The sequence below is a fragment of the Mirounga angustirostris genome, unplaced genomic scaffold (assembly GCF_029215605.1).
Source record: "Mirounga angustirostris isolate CCGP_5_RB_7025 unplaced genomic scaffold, mMirAng1.0.hap1 SCAF_6, whole genome shotgun sequence".
Lineage (NCBI taxonomy): Eukaryota > Metazoa > Chordata > Mammalia > Carnivora > Phocidae > Mirounga > Mirounga angustirostris.
The window spans coordinates 114,270,031-114,290,965 of NW_026991714.1; the positions used below are offsets into that span (position 1 = coordinate 114,270,031).

The 20,935-nt window shown below is 36.6% G+C and overlaps 2 protein-coding genes across 2 annotated transcripts in view; one reads left to right on the forward strand and one right to left on the reverse strand.

Annotated features, from left to right (window-relative positions):
• Positions 1-3,775: 3,775 nt before the first annotated feature.
• The window catches only part of LOC135364823 (tyrosine-protein phosphatase non-receptor type 20-like), an 89,814-nt gene continuing 72,654 nt past the window's right edge, over positions 3,776-20,935 (reverse strand). Inside the window, exons 5-7 of the mRNA XM_064595539.1 lie at positions 17,689-17,691; positions 3,847-4,023; positions 3,776-3,780 (exon numbers count right to left, since the gene is read on the reverse strand). Of these exons, the coding sequence (XP_064451609.1) occupies positions 3,776-3,780; positions 3,847-4,023; positions 17,689-17,691 (185 nt within the window). The remainder of the gene's footprint in view (positions 3,781-3,846; positions 4,024-17,688; positions 17,692-20,935) is intronic.
• LOC123847088 (activated RNA polymerase II transcriptional coactivator p15-like) lies at positions 11,397-11,774 on the forward strand. The gene has a single exon (XM_045879201.2). The coding sequence runs from the start codon at positions 11,415-11,417 to the stop codon at positions 11,772-11,774; it is 360 nt and encodes a 119-aa protein (XP_045735157.1). The 5' UTR covers positions 11,397-11,414.

Sequence of the window (20,935 nt, forward strand, 5' to 3'; positions counted from 1 at the left end):
GCTGAGAGATGAAACAGGCAGATTCGATCTAAGTTAGCAGCAGTGGGAACTGAGAGATGGGGGAGGATTCTGGAGGTATTAAGGAAGTAGAATCAAAAGGACTTTATGACCACTTTTAAATATCACTGGTGATTCAAAGTTTTCTGGCTTGGACAACGGGGTGGTTACATTAAATAAGATAGAGAATAAAGGAGGAAAGGTCAAGATGGAGGAGGAAAAATGGTAAAGTAACTTGGAAAATTTTTTACTTTGAAAGGAACGTGAGGCATAAAATGAGATTTCTTACCTAAGATTAAAAATGTGGTGTATTTTGTTTCTGCTCTTCGGATGGCCTGGGATAGAGAAATCCTGTAAGTAACTGGCTGGGGAGGAGAGGGGCACTAGCTTCACCCAGCACAGGGAAGCAATGTGGAGGGCCCTTAGAGACAAACAAAGAGCAGCCTCCTGTTGGGAGGGTAGATTGGCAGTTTTATTGTCCAGGAGAAAGGATATAAATAGCCCCATTGCATCTGTATGTCTAAACAAAACAGCCAAGGAAGGTGATGGTGATCAGGGGTTGGGTTACCAAAAGTGACAATGTCTTAGGCTACTAGACTTTATATTTTAGATGGCTCATGCTCTGAGAAGTAGCATGTGCATAAGGACAAGGTTGAGGGACTTCTATAAATAACCCTATGATAGTTGCTTGAATGTAAGACTTGAAATTCACCATGTATTCTAGCATATTCAAGAATATGCCCAGGCTACCCACTGCTAGCTATCAGAGCTCTTCATCATGGTCACAGGTCAAAATACCTAGTACTGAAAGCCATACAACTCATTTTTTATCTTTTCCCAAATGCAAACAGGAAAATAATCAAAACCATTTTTAGCTTACATGGAAGAATATCCCGATATCTGTTTTTTTCTCTGTTGCGTAGTTCATTCCCAGAGTTGAACGCATCAGGTATGTTCTTATAATCTAAAGTCTTTAAAAGGTAAGAAATATAAGTCATGTATTTACTATAACAAAAAGATAAAGAAAAAAATCTGCTCTTGCTTAGTGTTCATGATCCTTAAACTTCTATATGGCATGACCTGGTGTTAAATGTGTTGTATGATAAGTGAAGTCAGAATCCCATTAAAAATACTATATACTGAGGGTTTCAGAGGGGACGGGGGTAGGGGATGGATTAGACTGGTGATGGGTATTAAGGAGGGCACATACTGCATGGAGCACTGGGTGTTGTACGAAAACAATGAATCATGGATCACCACATCGAAAACTAATGGTATTGTATGGTGACTAACATAACATAATAAAATAAAATTTAAAAAAATAAAGAAAAAAATAATAAAATATCTCAAATTTGAGATGTCAATCAACAAGTTGCTTGATAAGAAAATACTAATCTTGGGATGCCTGGGTGGCTCAGTTGTTAAGCGTCTGCCTTCAGCTCAGGTCATGATTCCAGGGTCCTGGGACCAGGTCCCGCATCAGGCTCCTGCATCAGGCTCCTTGCTCAGCAGGGAGCCTGCTTCTCCCTCTGCCTGCCGCTCCCCCCCCCCAGTTGTGCTCTTTCTCTCTCTGTATCTATCTCTCTCTGACAAATAAATAAATAAAATCTTAAAAAAAAAAAAAAAGAAAATACTAATCTCTCTGGACATACTTTTTCCTTTGAACTTCAATATTTTCCTTTTCATTAAAAAAAAAAAAACAATAAAGAACATTCACCTCTTAGGACCTACTCATTAATCTATCATTTTATAAACAAAAATAATAAAATAACAGCAAGAAAAATATATAAATATATAAACCAAAAAGAAAAAAAAGTCTCACAATTTACTCCTTGCCCCATGAAGGAATTATAGCCAGGATACCAATTAAAGATTTCTTCCTTTCAAAAAAAATTCATTACCAAGTATGAATTCAATAAACATGACTGAACATTTAATACATACTTAGCATTCTTCTAGATATTGGAATAAAGAGATGAATCTGAAAATGGCCCCCTCCTTAAGGAGCTATCAGAGCAGTCTGAGGGGTAATCAATGCCACAGAGATGTTAGTACAATGGTAGTGCTGATGACTGCCATCAGAAGTTAGTCATATGAAAGTCTGTGTGTGTGGAAGGAAAGGAGAGCTGAGGTGAGCAGGTTATCACACCAGGTGGAAAGGACAGGAATAAAGGCATGGGGGCATACATCTCCTCTTGGAGAAACAGTGAATAGCATGGTAACAAGAGCAGAGAGAACATGATCTAGCCCAGACGGAAACTAAAACTACTTAGGAAGGCCTTGTTTCATATACAAAAGAAGTGGAGATGTATCCATCCCTAGTCTATTAGAATATTTGTGGATAAAGCCGAGAATCCGTACTTTTCAAAAGCTCTTCAGTAACCCTTGGGTAGCCAACTTGGCACCACCAGTCTTTAAATAAGTGTTGGCAACTACTGGCATGGCAAATGAGAAGCTAGTGAAGGTTTTAAATAGGATAATATGATCAGATTTTTACCTTTCTTATCTTTATGCAAGCCAATTATAAAATTAATTTGGAAAAATATCTGTAGGAAAAACTAGAACAATTTTGTAAAAGAAGAGAACTGAGGGAAGACTAGTATTAACAAACAGTAAAAGATAACATAAAGCTACACTAATTAAGAGAGCTTGGTACTAGTACATGAATAAACAAATCAATGGAAGAAGTCCAAGAATAAATTAAAATTTATGTAGAACTTCAGTATATAATAAAAGTGGCCTTTTACATCACTGAAGAACAATTTCAAGAGGATCTGGGGACAACAGGATAGCTATATAATGCTGAGTCCCTACCAAATACCTTAAATTCTAGCTGGATCCATTTTAAAAAATCACAAAAATATTAGAAAAAGACATGAAGTAATTATTATGATCCTAGAGTGAAAAGGGCACCTACAGGATACAGAAAACCCTGAAGTCCCCATAGATTGTCATATCTGATCACTACAAATTAGCTATTTCTTCTTACTAAATGTGTATATGTGCACATGCACACTTCTGTGTAGCACAAACAAGGGGGACAATTTACCATATATAGCACATACAAAAGAGACAGTTTCTTCATTATATAAAACTATTAATAAGAAAAAGAATAAACAGAAAATTGGGCAAAGAATCGGAACAGTTCACCAAAAATAAATATAAAAAGCTTAAAAACATATGGAAAGCTATTCCTTTGTTCTCAAATAAGTGTCAATATAAATCAACAAGGAATCATTTGTCATATAAGACATAAGCAAAGATCCAAAAATTTGACAGCACAAAATACTGGTTGTGTTTCTAGTAACTTGTTATAAGAATACTCATACATATGCACAGCCATATGAGAGGGGTAATTGCTGCTCATAAATAACAAAGACTAGAAAAATCTAAATGTTCACCACAGGGGCCTACTTAAAGAAAAAAAGTCTTTATCTATATAATTAACTATACTATGAAATACTTAAAAATAATGAGATAAAAAATGAGATAGAGCTATATGTACAAATAATATATTTGGCAATTATTTCCTATGTGAAATATTTTTCTAAAAAAAAAAAGGAAAGAAGGGGTAGAATAGTTACCAAAGTACATGCTGATAGTTTTCTAGACACTTATATGACAAACTTAAATAGTGGAAAGGGGGCCTAGAAACTCAAGAGAGAAAAACAAAGAGACTATCCTTTTATAACCTTTTATGCTATTTAACTTTTCTTTTACTATATAAACCTATTACTTTAAAAACAAACTTAATATTTAAAAACAAAAAACAAAGTACTCAACCTAAAAGAAAAGATTAAAAAGGAAAAAGAAAAAACCCCTCTGTTAGTAATGTGGAAAATCACATACAGACTTTTGTTAAGACCAAAATATTTACCATAAATTCCTGGAGGATTTCAAATTCTGCTACTTTTTTCTCAAGCATTTTAAAACAATCCTTGATGACTGATTGCTCATGAAAATTGAATAGTAATGGTCGAACCTGAGCCAACTGAGCTAGCTCCCTTTCAGAAACAATTTGTATACCTAAGAAAAAGAAAAGTTCACATTTTTAAGCTACTCATATGTATGTGAAGGGAGATTTTATTTTGTCGTGTTTTCTCTTAAGTGAAGGCACAGCCACTTAAGGATTAATGGAAATTTATTTTTCCAGAAGTGAAGAGTCTATTACCTTGAAAGAAAGAATCCTTGTTTTAGAAAAATCATGACTATGTACCTTGAAATTACACAAAACCCACTATTCTTAGAAAAAACTGTTAAGTGCTATAAATATAAAAGATGCTATAGACTGAGAAGTATTCTGCTTTATAGTGTGAATTAAGTATATGTACTGACAATTGTGCCAAGGCAAGCATATACAAACAAGACTTGGATGGGAAAAAGTGAGAACTTTTGCCCTCCCTCAGACCAAGTATTTGAAAGCCCCTGGAGCTTTAGATGAGAGGATGTGGACAGTCTAACACACCTCTTACTCTAAAACAGATCAAGCACACATATGCACATACAGACACACACACAACACACATACACACACCCACCAAGGATAGAGAGGCTCTATATAATTAATAAGACTAAAAATATATATAATATGCAACATAATTATATATAATAAATATTTTGATATACATTATATAGTTACACATGTATAACCAATAATAATAGAAGAGAATACATGCTATTTAATAGTACACATGGAGGTTTTTTATTTTAATGATGATTTTTTAGGCCATGTTGACAGTCTAGATTCCAAATATCTGAAATTTTACAGATCATGTCCACTGACCAAAATGCAATAAATCTAGAAGTCAATATTAAAAGAATATTTTTTAAATTTCAGAATTTTGAGGTAATGTGCTCAAGTGAAGCCAGTTCTCAAAATCTCTTTCCAAAGCCAACTAATATGAACAAAAATCAAGTTAATATTAGCAAAAAAATATATACAAGAAGCAATTCCACAAAAGAATGGGCATAAAAAAGATAAAAGCTTCTAAAAATATGCACAGTGCTGTAAAACTCTTCTTGTCTTGGAACCCTATTTAACCAAAAGCTCTCTATAGGGGTGGGAGTAAGGGACTGTTGGGTTGGGAAAGACAGTCACAGAAATCCTAAAATTTCTCACAAATATCTCTAACCTTTGTATGAGAGGAGGTCTAGGAAGCCCAGAGGGGGAAATAAAATTCCACAAGAGTAGAAGCCATTTTGATCATCTTTGATCCCAAACAGAAAAATCCTTAGAGCTCTCCCCATGTATTCCAGCACTGCTGGAACAGAAGCTGAGAGCAGGGAAGAAGAGGAATAAAAACGTAGAATGACGGTAATGGACCCTGTCGTTGCTTTCCCAACACTGATTCTACCCTGATGGTTAGTTAGAGCCATATGTGATCATTCCACAATAATTCCCTTGCCAGTGAATAATTCAGCAATATGTAGGTGATTTGAGCCAATGGGAAGTAAGGAGAAGTTTACTCAGGGCTTATGGGCAAAAGAAGCAAGCCTTTCTCCCATCTCCACCCATTGTCCAGACATAAGTCCAGAGTATAATTATGGCCCTGATTATTACAAGCAGCCTTGCTGTGACATAAAAGGAATGAACTGAGTACAGCAAATATGAAAAAAAGAAAACATAAAAAACCTATGTTGTTAACGACATCACTGAGCGATGTGATCATATTGAACCTGGAATACTGCCTACCTTTGTACTTCCATTATGGGAGAAAATATGTTTCTTTATCGTTAACATCATTTTCAATTTGGTTTCTTTTTACTGCAGCCTGGCCCAAGAATTCCAATCAAGGTGAATAAGTCAGGCCTCAGCTACAGATCATGGCAATCATCGCAGGAGGGGAGTTTTTGCAGAAAGGCAGTTTACAGGAAGGGATTTTATCTAGCTGTTTGGTGCTGACATCATTGGACAGGTTAGAAGAGCAGGTTCTTCCCCATATCATGGTCCAAAAATAACACCACAAAATGGTCTGCCACAAGAGGAGCTAGCTCTGCTGTAATGAGGAATCTGAGGGAGCTGGACACCACTGCTGTAACCACTAGCTCCTGGATGCGACTACTTTAGCAACCATGGAGGAATTAGAAAGTCACCACTACACCTGCTGGCTCATAATGTACCACTTTAGTTATAATGAGACACTAGGAATGTTATGGTGTGTATCAGCAACACGGATGCTTCTCTTCACATTTCAGTCTTGGCTAAGTGCATATGATTGGCCAAACCCATACTAACTACTGGGATTTCTGGGAAATGTAATTTTCAGTTTTCTTGCCTGGACCCTACAGAAAGACACACTAGGAGGAGAATGTGATTAATGTTGAGTAAACTAGTCTTTAACATCTGCAACACAACTCATCCATACCCATTGAGTTTTCTGCTCTTTTCCCCCAACCCTTCTAAACATTTGTCATTATCCTCTCAGGCAAAATCCAGCCCTCAAAGTGTAGTTTATAATAGAAGATAACTAATCAAACCAAATCAAATAGAATGGGAATCAACAAGAATTCATTCATGACGGGGCGCCTGGGTGGCTCAGTCGGTTAAGCGTCTGCCTTCGGCTCAGGTCATGATCCCAGGGTCCTGGGATGGAGTCCCACATCCGGCTCCTTGCTCAGCAGGGAGTCTGCTTCTCTCTCTGCCTGCCACTCCCCCTGCTGTGTACACACACTCTCTCTCTCTGTCAAATAAATAAATAAAATCTTTAAAAAAAAAAAAAGCATTCATGCTCAAACAGCAAAATCAAAGAGATGCAGAACTATATATGTTAGTGAACAAGCTGGAAATAAAACACAAAATGAAGGAAAAAAATGAGTAATGCAATATGGTATGCAAATAATTTCAATCCATTCTGAATGGATTACCTAAATTGTAGATCTATCATCTGTAGGAAGAAGTAATAAGGGTATAAATTATTTTATTTTATTATTTTTTTGTAGGTTCCACACCCAGATGGAGCCCAATGTAGAGCTTGAACTCAGGACCCTGCGATCAAGACCTGAGCTGAGATCAAGAGTCAGATGCTTAACTGACTGAGCCACCGAGGCACCTTCAGAATATAAATTATTTTAAATGAGTTTAAAAGTAAGATTAAAAAAACAGAATGACCTTTTACATGAGGTTCCTAGAGTAGTCAAATTTGTAGATACAGAAAGTAGAATAGTGGTTGTCAGGTGCTGGGGGGAGGGAGAATGGGGAGTTAGTATTTAATGGGTACAGAGTTTCAGGAGAGGAAGAGGAAAAAGTTCCAGAGATGGATGGTGGTGTTGGTTGCACAACAATAAAAATGTACTTAATACCACTGAACGGTACACTGAAAAATGGTGGATTGTAAATTTTATGTTCTGTATATTTTATCACAATTTTTTAAGATGCCACTAACAAGCGAGATTCTTTGCATCACTGCAGTCTGTTACCCAGAGATCAGCTGCTATTATAAGATTAGATTCTCCTCACGCTCATGAGAAAATTGTCAACAGCTATATCAGAGCCACACATTTTCTTGCTTACAAGCTCTCTCTTAATAAAGCAAGGACTAAGTTTCCCAAAAGATTCCAACAAACCTTTACTTGAATTTCAGGCAAGTTGGGTATCTGAACCATACCCGGCAAAAGGGATAGGTTTATCCTCAGACCAGTCAGGGTCATACCTTGAGTTGAGAGCAATTCCCCAACTTGCCTTGCTGTAACTCGATGGAAATGAGACAACAGGCGTGCTGAAGAATCAGCCACGGTGGTCACTACTGCCTCTACACAACATCCGCAGCAACCTTGACTCAAGTGCACAGACTAGGGTGTAAAATCTGTGTGCAAAATTCAAGCCATTCTTCCAGCCCTTCCCCAGCTGTCCGCTCCCAGTGCTAGCGACACTTCCCTACATCTCAGTTCTGATGCCTCCCCATGTCTTACCCAACAGTAGTCGGGCAGGTCACATTTTTGGGGGGGCAGGGGAGTAGATGGAGAAGGCATCAGAAAAGAGGCCACATTTACATTTGTATCAATATCATCTAGGAAGTGCCTTGAAAATAGGGGTTCCTGGCTCTAAGCCAAGAAAGGCAGAATCAGAACCTTAAATAAAAATTAAATTAAAAAACAACAACAACAGAATCAGGTGAAAAATAAGTTTATAGACCTAAGAAAACAAAGGTCAAAAGTACATGATTATAGAATTAATAATTAAATCAAAAACTACAAGAAACAAAGTAGACAGCTGAAAATGAGCTTATTCATAGGACAAAGACATGTACATAAATTAATGAAGAGAAGAAAAGACAAAAATACAAAAGATAGTGCATGTAAGGGCCTCATTAGAAGTTCAGAAGAAAAACTTAAGATAGGGTGAGGAACTCAAGAAATCTTCCCCTCGTGGTACAAGCTTGGAGAGGGAAGCAGCAGCTTCCAGGTAGGAAAGGTATGAGGCCTCATTCTGTTCCTTTTTCTCTATCTCCCCTAAGGATCAAAAGCGTAAGAAGTTGGGAAAGGGGCAGCAAACCCTATTTTCCACAAAGTACAGGTTAAGACACAATAACATTGGGAATTAGGAGGGGAGAAAAGCATCCTCTGCTCAGCCCATATCCTCTACCCCTAAAGAAAGGACAGGTAATTAAGAAGGCCCCATCCCTGACCAGGGATGAACCAGATACACTGCACCTGCCTGCAACTGATGCTGAACAAGGACAACAGAGAATGAACTCCCACACCCAATTAGGTGAGCAAGTAACATAGTTACAAATAAGAGCACTCTATTGCTGGGGAATAAACAAGGTCATGGACAGGAACCTTCTCTGAGGTGCAGGTGTATTGGGGACATTTAAGCAAAGGGTAGACATTGAAATAAACCCTCTGGCATTTTCCATTCTAAGCACAAAGTAACAATACAGGAATTTGAAGACAGTGATACACTAAGAGTAAGCACAGCAACATCAAAACCCAAACCCTGCTCAATTCCTGACTAAATTGACTCAACTCATCAAACTGAAGGCCTACAAAAGGAAGAGGTATGTCTATTCCTGTTTACCTCAGTCTCTAAAACACAAGACATCCAGATTTCAACAAAGAAATTATATGAACACTAAGAAGCAAGTAAAAGAAGAAGAAAAGAAAAAAAAGGTCAAGAGATAAAGCAATCAAAAGAACCAGAAAGAGATATGACATAAATGTTAAAACTATCAGACAATTAATTTTAAATAACTAAGATCAAAGCTAAAGGCTTCAGTGGAAAAGTGGACAACACACATAAACAAATGGGGAATTTCATCAGAGATATGGAAACCACAAAAAATCAAGCAGAAACCCTAAAAATGAAAAATACTGTAATAGAAATAAAGAATGCTATCAATAGGCTTATCTATAGGCTTGATACAGGCAAGAAAAGAATCAATAAACTTAAAAATAGGTGAATAGGCATTATTCAAACTGAAAGACAAAAAAGAGTCAGGGAAGGCACAGAAGAGACCATCCAAGAGCTACAGCCCAATATCACACAGACCAATATTCCTACAACTGGATTCCCAAAATAGAACCAAGAGAAGGTGAGGATGGGGGGTTGGAATTGGGCAGAAAAAAATATCTGAAATGACAATGGTTGGCAATTTTCCAAAATGAATGAAAGACACCAACCATCAGATACAAAACTCATCATAAACAATACAAGTCAGAAGACAACCCAGAATCCTATAACCAACAAAAATGTCTTTCAGAAAAAATGAAGGAGAAATAAACACTTTTACAGACAAATACTGAGAGTTCATTAGCAGCACACTTACACCATAAGAAATGTTCAAGAAAGATCTTTAGGCAGGGTGAATATATTATAGAACAGGAAACTGGATCTACACAAAGAAATGAAGAGTTCTAAAGATTCCATAAATGTAGTTAAATACAAAATTCATCTTCTTCCTTAATTTTCACTTCTCTGGAGTGTAACTGGCTATCTAAAACAAAAGCAGTAAATACGTATTTCATAATTATTGTTATGTAAAATTAAAACATTTGACAACAGTTGCACAAAAAATGAATGGGAGAAAAAAAATGAATGGGAGAAATTAGAGAGACACTATTGAAAGGTCCTTATACCACCTGTGAAGTGATAAAATGTTATTTGAAGATAGAAAAAACAGACTGTGAGAAATTAAAGATGTATATTATAAATCCTAGGGTGACCAAGAAAACATTTTTAAAAGAGGTATAACTAATAAGCCAATTGGGAAAATAAAATGTAATGACAAAATAATCCAAAAGAAGGCAAAAAATTAGGAAAAAAGATAAAGAATAGAAGAATAAATAGAAAACAATTAGCATGATGGTAGAGTTAAATGATGGTAGATATAAATGCAAACAGTCTACATATACCCCAATTAAAAAACAGAAATTGTGAGATTGGGTGAAAAAGCAAGACCCAACCATACAATGCCCACAAGAAACCACTTTAAATACAAAAGTGTAGGCAAGTTAAAAGTAAAGGGATGGAAAAATAAATACAATGGGAGCACTAATCAAAAGAAGCTGGAGTGGCTATATTGATAGCATAAAATGTATCAACAACAAAGTAGACTTCAGACCAAGAACATTACCACGTTTAAAAAGGTCATTACTGGGGAGAAGAGGGATGAATAAGGGGAACAAAGAGAATTTTTAGAGCAGTAAAACTATTCTGTTTGACACTATAATGGTGGATACATGTCATTACACATTTGTCCCAACCCACAAAATTTACAACACCAACAGTGAACTCTAATGTAAATTATGGATTCGGGGTGATAATATGTCAATGTAGATTCATCAACTGTCACAAATATACCACTCTGATGGGGAAGACTGATAGTGGGGGAGGCTACACATATGTGAAGGCAGTGAGGATATGGGAAATCTCTGTACCTTCTGCTCAATTTTGCTACAAACTTAAAACTGCTCTAAAAACTAAACCTATTTTTTAAAAAGATGATTACTAATGATAAAGGGGTCAAAAATCACAGAGAAGACATAACAATGCTAAATGTGCATGCACCTAAAAGAATTTCAAAATACATGAAGAACTGATAGTGCTAAAATTAGAAAGAAAATTCACGATTATCACTGAAGACTTCACTCACAAATCAATGGAACAAATACACAGAAATTCAGTAAGGACAGAAAATAACTGAACAACTTGATTTAATTGATGTTTATAAAACATTCTGTCCAACATTATAAAAATTCTTCTCAAGTGCACATGGAACCTTCACCAGATAGACCATATTCTAGGTCAAAAATCAAACCTTAACAAATTAAAAAGAATTAATATAAACTATGCCCTTGGACCATAATGAGATTAAACTAAAAATCAATGACATATCTGGAAAATCTTCAAATATTAAGAAAGTTCAAAGCAGAGCTGCAAGCGAGCGAGCAGAAGACAGTTCGGCTGCTAGAGTGGAGCAATGCCTAAATCAAAGGAATTTGTTTCTTCAAGCTCTTCTGGCAGCGATTCTCACAGTGAGGTTGACAAAAAGTTAAAGAGGAAAAGGCAAGTTGCTCCAGAAAAACCTGTGAAGAAGCCAAAGACTGGTGACACTTCAAGAGCCCGGTCATCCTCTGAGCAGAGCAGGGATGAGAACATGTCCCAGATCGGGAAAATGAGGTACGTCAGTGTTCAGGACTTTAAAGGGAAAGTCCTAACTGATATTAGAGAATATTGGATGGATCCAGAAGGTGAAAGGAAACCTGGAAGAAAAGGTATATCTTTAAATCCTGAGCAATGGAGCCAGCTGAAGGAACAGATTTCAGACACTGATGGATGATACAGTAAGAGAACTGTAAAATCAAGAAAGACATGTATCATATGATCTCACTGATATGAGGAATTCTTAATTGCAGGAAACAAACTGAGGGTTGCTGGAGTGGGGGGTGGGGTGGGAGGGATGGGGTGACTGGGTGATAGACACTGGGGAGGGTATGTGCTCTGGTAAGCGCTGTGAATTGTGCAAGACTGTTGAATCTCAGATCTGTACCTCTGAAACAAATAATGCAATATATGTTAAGAAAAAAGAAGAAGAAGAAGAAGGTAGCGGGAGGGGAAGAATGAAGCGGGGGAAATCGGAGGGGTAGACGAACCATGAGAGACGATGGACTCTGAAAAACAAACAGGGTTCTCTAGAGGGGAGGGGAGTGGGAGGATGGGTTAGCCTGGTGGTGGGTATTGAGGAGGGCACATTCTGCATGGAGCACTGGGTGTTATGCACAAACAATGAATCATGGAACACTTCATCTAAAACTAATGATGTAATGTATGGGGATTAACATAAGAATAAAAAAAATAAAAATAAATTTAAAAAAACACTAAAAAAAAAAGAAAACTGTAAAATCAGAGCTATATGAAACTTGTACTATCCTAGTTGTTTTAATCTGTCTTTTTACACTGGCTTTTGTTTTCTAAATGTTGTTTTCCAAGCTACTGTATATTTGGGTTGCAGAACAATTTGTAAGATGAATACTTTTTTTATGTGCATTATTAAAAGTGTTCTGAGTGAAGCTAATTGTCAACTTTATTAAGGAGGATTGCTTTGTGCCCACCACCTAGTGTAAAATAAAATCAAGTAATACCAAAAAAAAAAAAAAAAAGAAAGAAAGAAAGAGAGTTCAAAGCATATTTCTACATAACCCATGGATCAAAGAAGTCATAAGAGAAATTAGAGAATACTTAAAAAAAACAACAACCAGACTTTAGAATAGATTTATGTTTACCAAAAAAAAACAGTAGGAAGTACAGAGGGTTCCCATATATCCCCTGCTATAGTTTCCCCTATTATTAACATTTTATATTAGGATAGTACATTTGTTAGAATTAACAAACCAATATTAATACATTATTGTTAACTGAAGTTCATAGTTCATTCAGATTTCCTTAGGTTTTCCTTAATATCCTTTTACTGTTCCAGGATCCCATCTAGGAGTCCTTATTACCTTTAGTTCTCATGTTTCCTTAGGCTCCTCTTGGCTCTGATGCTTTCTCAGACTTTTCCTGTGTTTGATGACCTTGGCGGTTTGAGAAGTAATAATCAGATATATTCTAGGATGCCCCTCTATTGGAATTTGTTTGATGTTTTTCTCATGATTAGCCTAGGGTTATCAGTTTTGGGGAAGATCACGGAGGTAAAGTGCCATATTCATCACAATATATCAAGGGTACCTACTATCAACATGATTATTATTGATGTTGACCTTAATAACCTGCTGTAGCTGTGTATCATGTTTCTCTACTATAAAGTTACTCTTTTTATCCCCCTTTCCACACTGTACTCTTTAGAAAAAAAATCACTATGTACAACCCACACTTAAGGGGTGGGGAGTTTGGCTCCATCTACTTTAGAGTGGAATATCAACACAATTTATTTGGAATTCTTCATGGGAGGTTTGTTTCTTCTCCCCACTTATTTACATATTCAATTATTTGTTTGTATTAGTATGGACTCACAGATACTTATTTTATACTTTGAGTTATAATCCAACGCTACAGTGTATTGGTGCTCAAATTTTTCCAGCTGTCACCAATGGGAATGAGAAAGCATTCTGAATTGAATGTAAATAAAAGCACATCAAAATTTTAGGGATATTGCTAAAGCAGTATTCACAGGGAGATCTGTTATATTAAATGCTTATATTAGATCAGAAGAAAGAACTTATATCAATGAAGAAATCAACCAAATCAATAGGAATAATACTAAAAATACTAGTGAAACTAAAAGCTAGTTCATGGAAAAGATCAATAAAAAGACAAATACCGTATGGTTTCACTCATATGTGGAATTTAAGAAACAAAACAAAGAAAAAAACAGACTGTTGAATAGAAAGCACAAACTGGTGGTTGCCAGATGGTGGATGGTGAAATAGATAAAGGTGCTTAAGAAGGACAAACTTCCAGTTACAAAATAAGTAAGTTTTGGAGAGAAAAAGTAAGCATAAGGCATAAAGTACATTAAGTTGGTAATAACGTTGTATGGAGACAGATAGTGACTATACTTATTGTTGTGAGCACTGAGTAATATATAGAACTGTTGAATTGTACATCTGGAACTAATATAACATTGTATGTTAAGTATACTTCAATTAAAAATAATAAAAATAAAATTGCATTGAATTTAAAAAATTAACAAATTTCTAACCAAACTGATCAAAAAATAAAAGAGAAAAAATACATTTTTCCAAATCAAGAATAAAAGAGAGGGCATCAATCCAGATATTACAGACATTACAAAGTTAATAAGGGAACATTATGAACAATTCTAATTCCATAAATTAGACAACTTATATGAATGAGACAAACTGCCAAAGCTCATTAAAGAGAGAGATGATCTAATAGTCCTTTATCAATTAAAAACATTGAAGATTGCTATAGGCTGAGTTGTGTCCCCCCCTAGAACTTTATGTTGAAGTTCTAACCTCTAATAACTCAAAATATGACTGTATTTGGAGATGGGATATTTAAAGAGATAATTAAATTAATGAGATTATTTGGGTATACCCCAGCCCAATATGACTAGTGTCCTTATGAAAAATGAAAATAGGACCCAGATACCACACAGGGAGAAGATGGCCATCTGCAAGCCAAGAAGAGAGGCCTTAGAAGAAATCAAAACTGCCAACACCTTGATCTTGGACTCTAGCCTCCAGGATTGTAAGAAAATAAATTTCTGTTGTGTAAGGCAATCAGTCACTAGTTTGACTAGCCAATCAGTCACTTTGTTATGAAAGCCCTAAAAAATGAATACAAATATGTATTTTAAAATTTTACAAACAAACACATTCCAAGACCAGATGGTTTCACTGAATTCTACCAAACATTTAAGAGAGCAATAATAACAATTTTATATAAACTCTTCCAGAATATAAAATAGGAGGGAACACTTCCAAACCAATTTTATGAGGGCAGCTTTACCCTGATACTCAAACCAGAAAAAGGCATCACAAAAAAGAAAACCACAGATCAATATCTACCATGAACATAAATGTAAAAATCCTCAGTAAAATACTAGCAAATCAAATTAAACAACATATAAAAAGGATAATACACGAAGTTGGGCTTATCCCAGGAATACAAAGCAGGTTGAACATTTGAAAATCAACCACATCAACAGACCATAACTCACCATATCAACAGACAAAAGAAGAAAAACTATGTGATCATCTTGGTAGATACAGAGAAAGCATTGGAAAAGAAATTCAACATGCATTCATAATGAAAACTTTCAGGAAACTAAAACCAGAAAGAATGTCCTTAATATGATAAAAGATGTCCACAAAAATCCTACAACTAACATTATACTTAATGATGAAAAACAGAACGTTTTTCCCCTAAAATGGAGTCTACTCTCTCTATTCTTATGCAGCATTATACCAAAGTTCCCAGCCAGTGCAGAAAGAAAAAGAAATGAAAAGCATATACATTAGAAAAGTTGAAAAATAAAACTATGTCTATTCACAGATAACATGAGAGTCTTCATAGGCAAATTCCAAAAAAGAATATACAAAAACAGAATTAAGAGTGAATTTAATAAGGTAAAAGGATACAAGGGCAATATAAAAAAATGAATCATATTTCTATATACCAGCAATGAATGAAGTTAAGGTATTTATTTTTTTTAAGACTTTATTTATTTATTTGAGAGAAAAAGTGAGAGCAAGAGACAGCAAGAAAGCACAGAAGGAGAGGGAGAAGCAGACTCCCGCCTGAGCATAAAGCCGGAATCAGGGCCTGATCCCAGGACCCTGAGATCATGACCTGAGCCAAAGGCAGCCGCTTAACAGACTGAGCCACCCAGGCGCCCCAAAGTATTTATTAAAGTCCCCTTTATAATAGCACCAAAACACAGAAGATACTTAGATAAAAACCTAACAAAATATGTACAAGATCTGTATGTTTAAAACTATGAAACACTAATTACTAATGAAAGAAATCAAAGCAGACCTAAACAGAGTGAGAAATGGTTCCATCAGGGAACACAACAATGATGCCATTAAATTAGAAGTTGAGAATGCCACCAGGCCATTTTAGGTTCCTCATGCTTACTGAATTGACAGGCAAAGATGGGTTACTATATTGCTTGATACAACTAATTCTTTTTTTTATTTTATTATGTTATGTTAATCACCATACATTACATCACTAGTTTTTGATGTAGTGTTCCATGATTGTTTGCATATAACACCCAGTGCTCCATTCAGTCCGTGCCCTCTTTAATACCCATCACCAGGCTAACCCATCCCCCCACCCCCAACCCCTCTAGAACCCTGTTTGTTTCAGAATCCATCGTCTCTCATGGTTCATCTCCCCCTTCGATTCCCCCCCTTCATTTTTCCCTTCCTACTATCTTCTTTTTTTAACACATAATGTATTATTTGTTTCAGAGGTACAGGTCTGTGATTCAACAGTCTTACACAATGCATAGCACTCACCAGGGCACATACCCTCCCCAGTGTCTATCACCCAGCCACCCCATCCGTCCCACCCCCCACCACTCCAGCAACCCTCAGTTTGTTTCCTGAGATTAAGAATTCCTCATATCAGTGAGGTCATATGATACAGGTCTTTCTCTGATTGACTTATTTCACTCAGCATAATACCCTCCAGTTCCATCCACATTGTTGCAAATGGCAAGATTTCATTCCTTTTGATGGCTGCATAATATTCCATTGTATGTATATACCACTTCTTCTTTATCCATTCATCTGTCGATGGACATCTTGGCACTTTCCATAGTTTGGCTATTGTGGACACTGCTGCTATAAACATCACGATGCACATACCCCTTTGGATCACTACATTTGTATCTTTGGGGTAAATATCCAGTAGTACAATTGCTGGGTCGTAGGGTAGCTCTGTTTTCAACTTTTTGAGGAACCTCCATACTGTTTTCCAGAGTGGCTGCACCAGCTTGCATTCCCATCAACAGTGCAGGAGGGTTCCCCTTTCTCCGCATCCCTGCCAACATAGGTCGTTTCCTGACTTGTTAATTTTAGCCATTCTGACTGGTGTGAGGTGGTATCTCATTGAGGTTTTGATTTGGATTTCCCTGATGCCGAGTGATGTTAAGCACTTTTTCATGTCTTTTGGTCATTTGGATGCCTTCCTTTGGAAAAATGTCTGTTCATGTCTTCTGCCCATTTCTTGATTGGATCATTTGTTTTTTGGGTGCTGAGTTTGATAAATTCTTTATAGATTTTAGATACTAGCCCTTTATCTGATATGTCATTTGCAAATATCTTCTCCCATTCTGTCAGTTGTCTTTTGGTTTTGTTGACTGTTTCCTTTGCTGTGCAAAAGCTTTTTATCTTGATGAAGTCCCAATAGTTCATTTTTGCCCTTGCTTCCTTTGCCTTTGGCAATGTTTCTAGGAAGAAGTTGCTGCAGCTGAGGTTGAAGAGGTTGCTGCCTGTGTTCTCCTTTAGGATTTTGATGGACTCCTGTCTCACATTTAGGTCTTTTAACCATTTTGAGTTTATTTTTGTGTGTAGTGTAAGGAAATGGTCCGGTTTGATTCTTCTGCATGTGGCTGTCCAATTTTCCCAACACGATTTGTTGAAGAGACTGTCTGTTTTCCATTGGACATTCTTTCCTGCTTTGTCGAAGACTGGTTGACCATAGAGTTGAGGGTCCATTTCTGGGCTCTCTATTCTGTTCCATTGATCTCTGTGTCTGTTTTTGTGCCAGTACCATACTGTCTTGATGATGACAGCTTTGTAATAGAGCATGAAGTCTAGAATTGTGATGCCGCCAGCTTTGCTTTTCTTTTTCAACATTTCTCTGGCTATGCGGGGTCTTTTCTGGTTCCATACAAATTTTAGGATTATTTGTTCCATTTCTTTGAAAAAAGTGGATGGTATTTTGATGGGGATTGCATTGAACGTGTAGATTGCTCTAGGTAGCATTGACATCTTCACAATATTTGTTCTTCCAATCCATGAGCATGGAACATTTTTCCATTTCTTTGTGTCTTCCTCAATGTCTTTCATGAGTATTTTATAGTTTTCTGAGTACAGATCCTTTGCCTCTTTGGTTAGATTTAGTCCTAGATATCTTATGGTTTTGGGGGCAATTGTAAATGGAATCGACTCCTTAATTTCTCTTTCTTCTGTCTTGTTGTTGGTGTATAGGAATGCCACTGATTTCTGTGCATTGATTTTTTTTTTTTTAATTTTTATTTCTGTGCATTGATTTTTATATCCTGCCACTTTACTGAAGTCCTGTATGAGTTCTAGCAGTTTTGGGGTGGAGTCTTTTGGGTTTTCCACATAAAGTATCATATCATCTGCAAAGAGTGAGACTTCTTCTTTGCTGATTCAGATGCCTTTTATTTCTTTTTGTTGTCTGATTGCTGTGGCTAGGACTTCTAATATTATGTTGAATAGCAGTGGTGATAGTGGACATCCTTGCCACATTCCTGACCTTAGGGGGAAAGCTCTCAGTTTTTCCCCATTGAGAATGATATTCACTGTGGGTTTTTCATAGATGGCTTTTATGATATTGAGGTATATACCCTCTATCCCTATACTCTGAAGAGTTTTGATCAAGAAAGGATGCTGTATTTTGTCAAATGCTTTTTCTGTATCTATTGAGAGGATCATATGGTTCTTGTTCTTTCTTGTATTAATGTATTGTATCACATTGATTGATTTGCAGATGTTGAACCAACCTTGCAGCCCAGGAATAAATCCCACTTGGTCGTGGTGAATAATCCTTTTAATGGACTGTTGGATCCTATTGGCTAGTATTTTGGTGAGAATTTTTGCATCCATGTTCATCAAGGATATTGGTCTGTGATTCTCCTTTTTGATGGGGTCTTTGTCTGGTTTGGGGATCAAGGTAATGGTGGCCTCATAAAATGAGTTTGGAAGTTTTCCTTCCATTTCTAATTTTTGGTACAGTTTCAGAAGAATAGGTAATAATTCTTCTTAAATGTTTGGTAGAATTCCCCCTGGGAAGCCATCTGGCCCTGGGCTCTTCGGTTTCTTGGGAGATTTTTAATTACTGCTTCAATTTCCTTAGTGGTTATAGGTCTGTTCAGGTTTCCTATTTCTTCCTGGTTCAGTTTTGGTAGTTTATACATCTCTTGGAATGCATCCATTTCTTCCAGATTATCTCATTTGCTGGCCTATAGTTGCTCATAATATGTTCTGATAATTGTTTGTATTTCTTTGATGTTGGTTGTGATTTCTCCTCTTTCATTCATGATTTTATTTATTTGGGTCATTTCTCTTTTCTTTTTGATAAGTCTGGACAGGGGTTTATCAATGTTATTAATTCTTTCAAAGAACCAGCTCCTAGTTTCGTTGATCTGTTCTACTGTTCTTTTGGTTTCTATTTCATTGATTTCTGCTCTGATCTTTATTATTTCTCTTCTCCTGCTGGTTTTAGGCTTTATTTGCTGTTCTTTCTCCAGCTCCTTTAGGTGTAGGGTTAGGTTGTGTACTTGAGACCTTTCTTGTTTCTTGAGAAAGGCTTGTATTGCTATATACTTTCCTCTTAGGACTGCCTTTGCTGCATCCCAAAGATTTTGAAAGTTGTGTTTTCATTTTCATTTGTTTCCATGAATTTTTTTAAAATTCTTCTTTAATTTCCTGGTTGACCCATTCATTCTTTTGTAGGATGCTCTTTAGCCTCCATGTATTTGAGTTCTTTCTGACTTCCCTCTTGTGATGGAGTTCTAGTTTCAAAGCATTGTGGCCCAAAAATATGCAGGGAATGATCCCAATCTTTTGGTACTGGTTGAGACCTGATTTGTGACCTAGGATGTGTTCTATTCTGGAGAATGTTCCATGGGCACTAGAGAAGAATGTGTATTCTGCTGCTTTGGGATGGAATGTTCTGAATATGTCTGTGAAGTCCATTTGGTCCAGTGTGTCATTTAAAGTCTTTACTTCCTTGTTGATCTTTTGCTTAGATGATCTGTCTATTTCAGTGAGGGGGGTGTTAAAGTCCCCCACTATTATCGTATTGTTGTCGATGTGTTTCTTTGCTTTTGTTATTAATTGGCTTATGTAATTGGCTGCTCCCATGTTAGGGGCATAGATATTTACAATTGTTAGATCTTCTTGTTGGATAGATCTTTTAAGTAGGATGTAGTGTCCTTCCTCATCTCTTATTATAGTCTTTGGTTTAAAATCTAATTTGTCTGATATAAGGATTGCCACTCCAGCTTTCTTTTGGTGTCCATTGGCATGGTAAATGGTTTTCCACCCCTCACTTTCCCAATCTGAAGGTGTCTTTGGTTCTAAAATGAGTCTCTTGCAGACAGCATATCAATGAGTCTTGTTTTTTTACCCAATTTGATAGCCTGTGTCTTTTGATTGAGCATTTAGCCCATTTACATTCAGGGTAATAATTGAAAGATACGAATTTAGTGCCATTGTATTGCCTGTAAGGTGACTGTTACTGTATATTGTCTGTGGTCCTTTCTGGTCTATGTTACTTTTAGGCTCTCTCTTTGCTTAGAGGACCCCTTTCAAGATTTCTTGTAGGGCTGGTTTTGTGTTTGCAAATTCCTTTAGTTTTTGTTTGTCCTGGAAGCTTTTTATCTCTCCTTCTATTTTCAATGACAGCCTAGCTGGATATAGTATTCTTGGCTGCATATTTTTCTCATTTAGTGCTCTGAATATATCATGCCAGTCCTTTCTGGCCTGCCAGGTCTCTGGACAGGTCTGTTGCCAATCTAATGTTTCTACCATTGTAGGTTACATATCTCTTGTCCCAAGATGCTTTCAGGATTTTCTCTTTGTCTCTGAGACTCGTAAGTTTTACTATTAGATGTCGGGGTGTTGACCTATTTTTATTGATTTTGAGAGGTGTTCTCTGTGCCTCCTGGATTTTGATGGCTGTTTCCTTCCCCAAACTAGGGAAGTTCTCTGCTATAATTTGCTCCAATATACCTTCTGCCCCTCTCTCTCTTTCTTCTTCTTCTGGGATCCC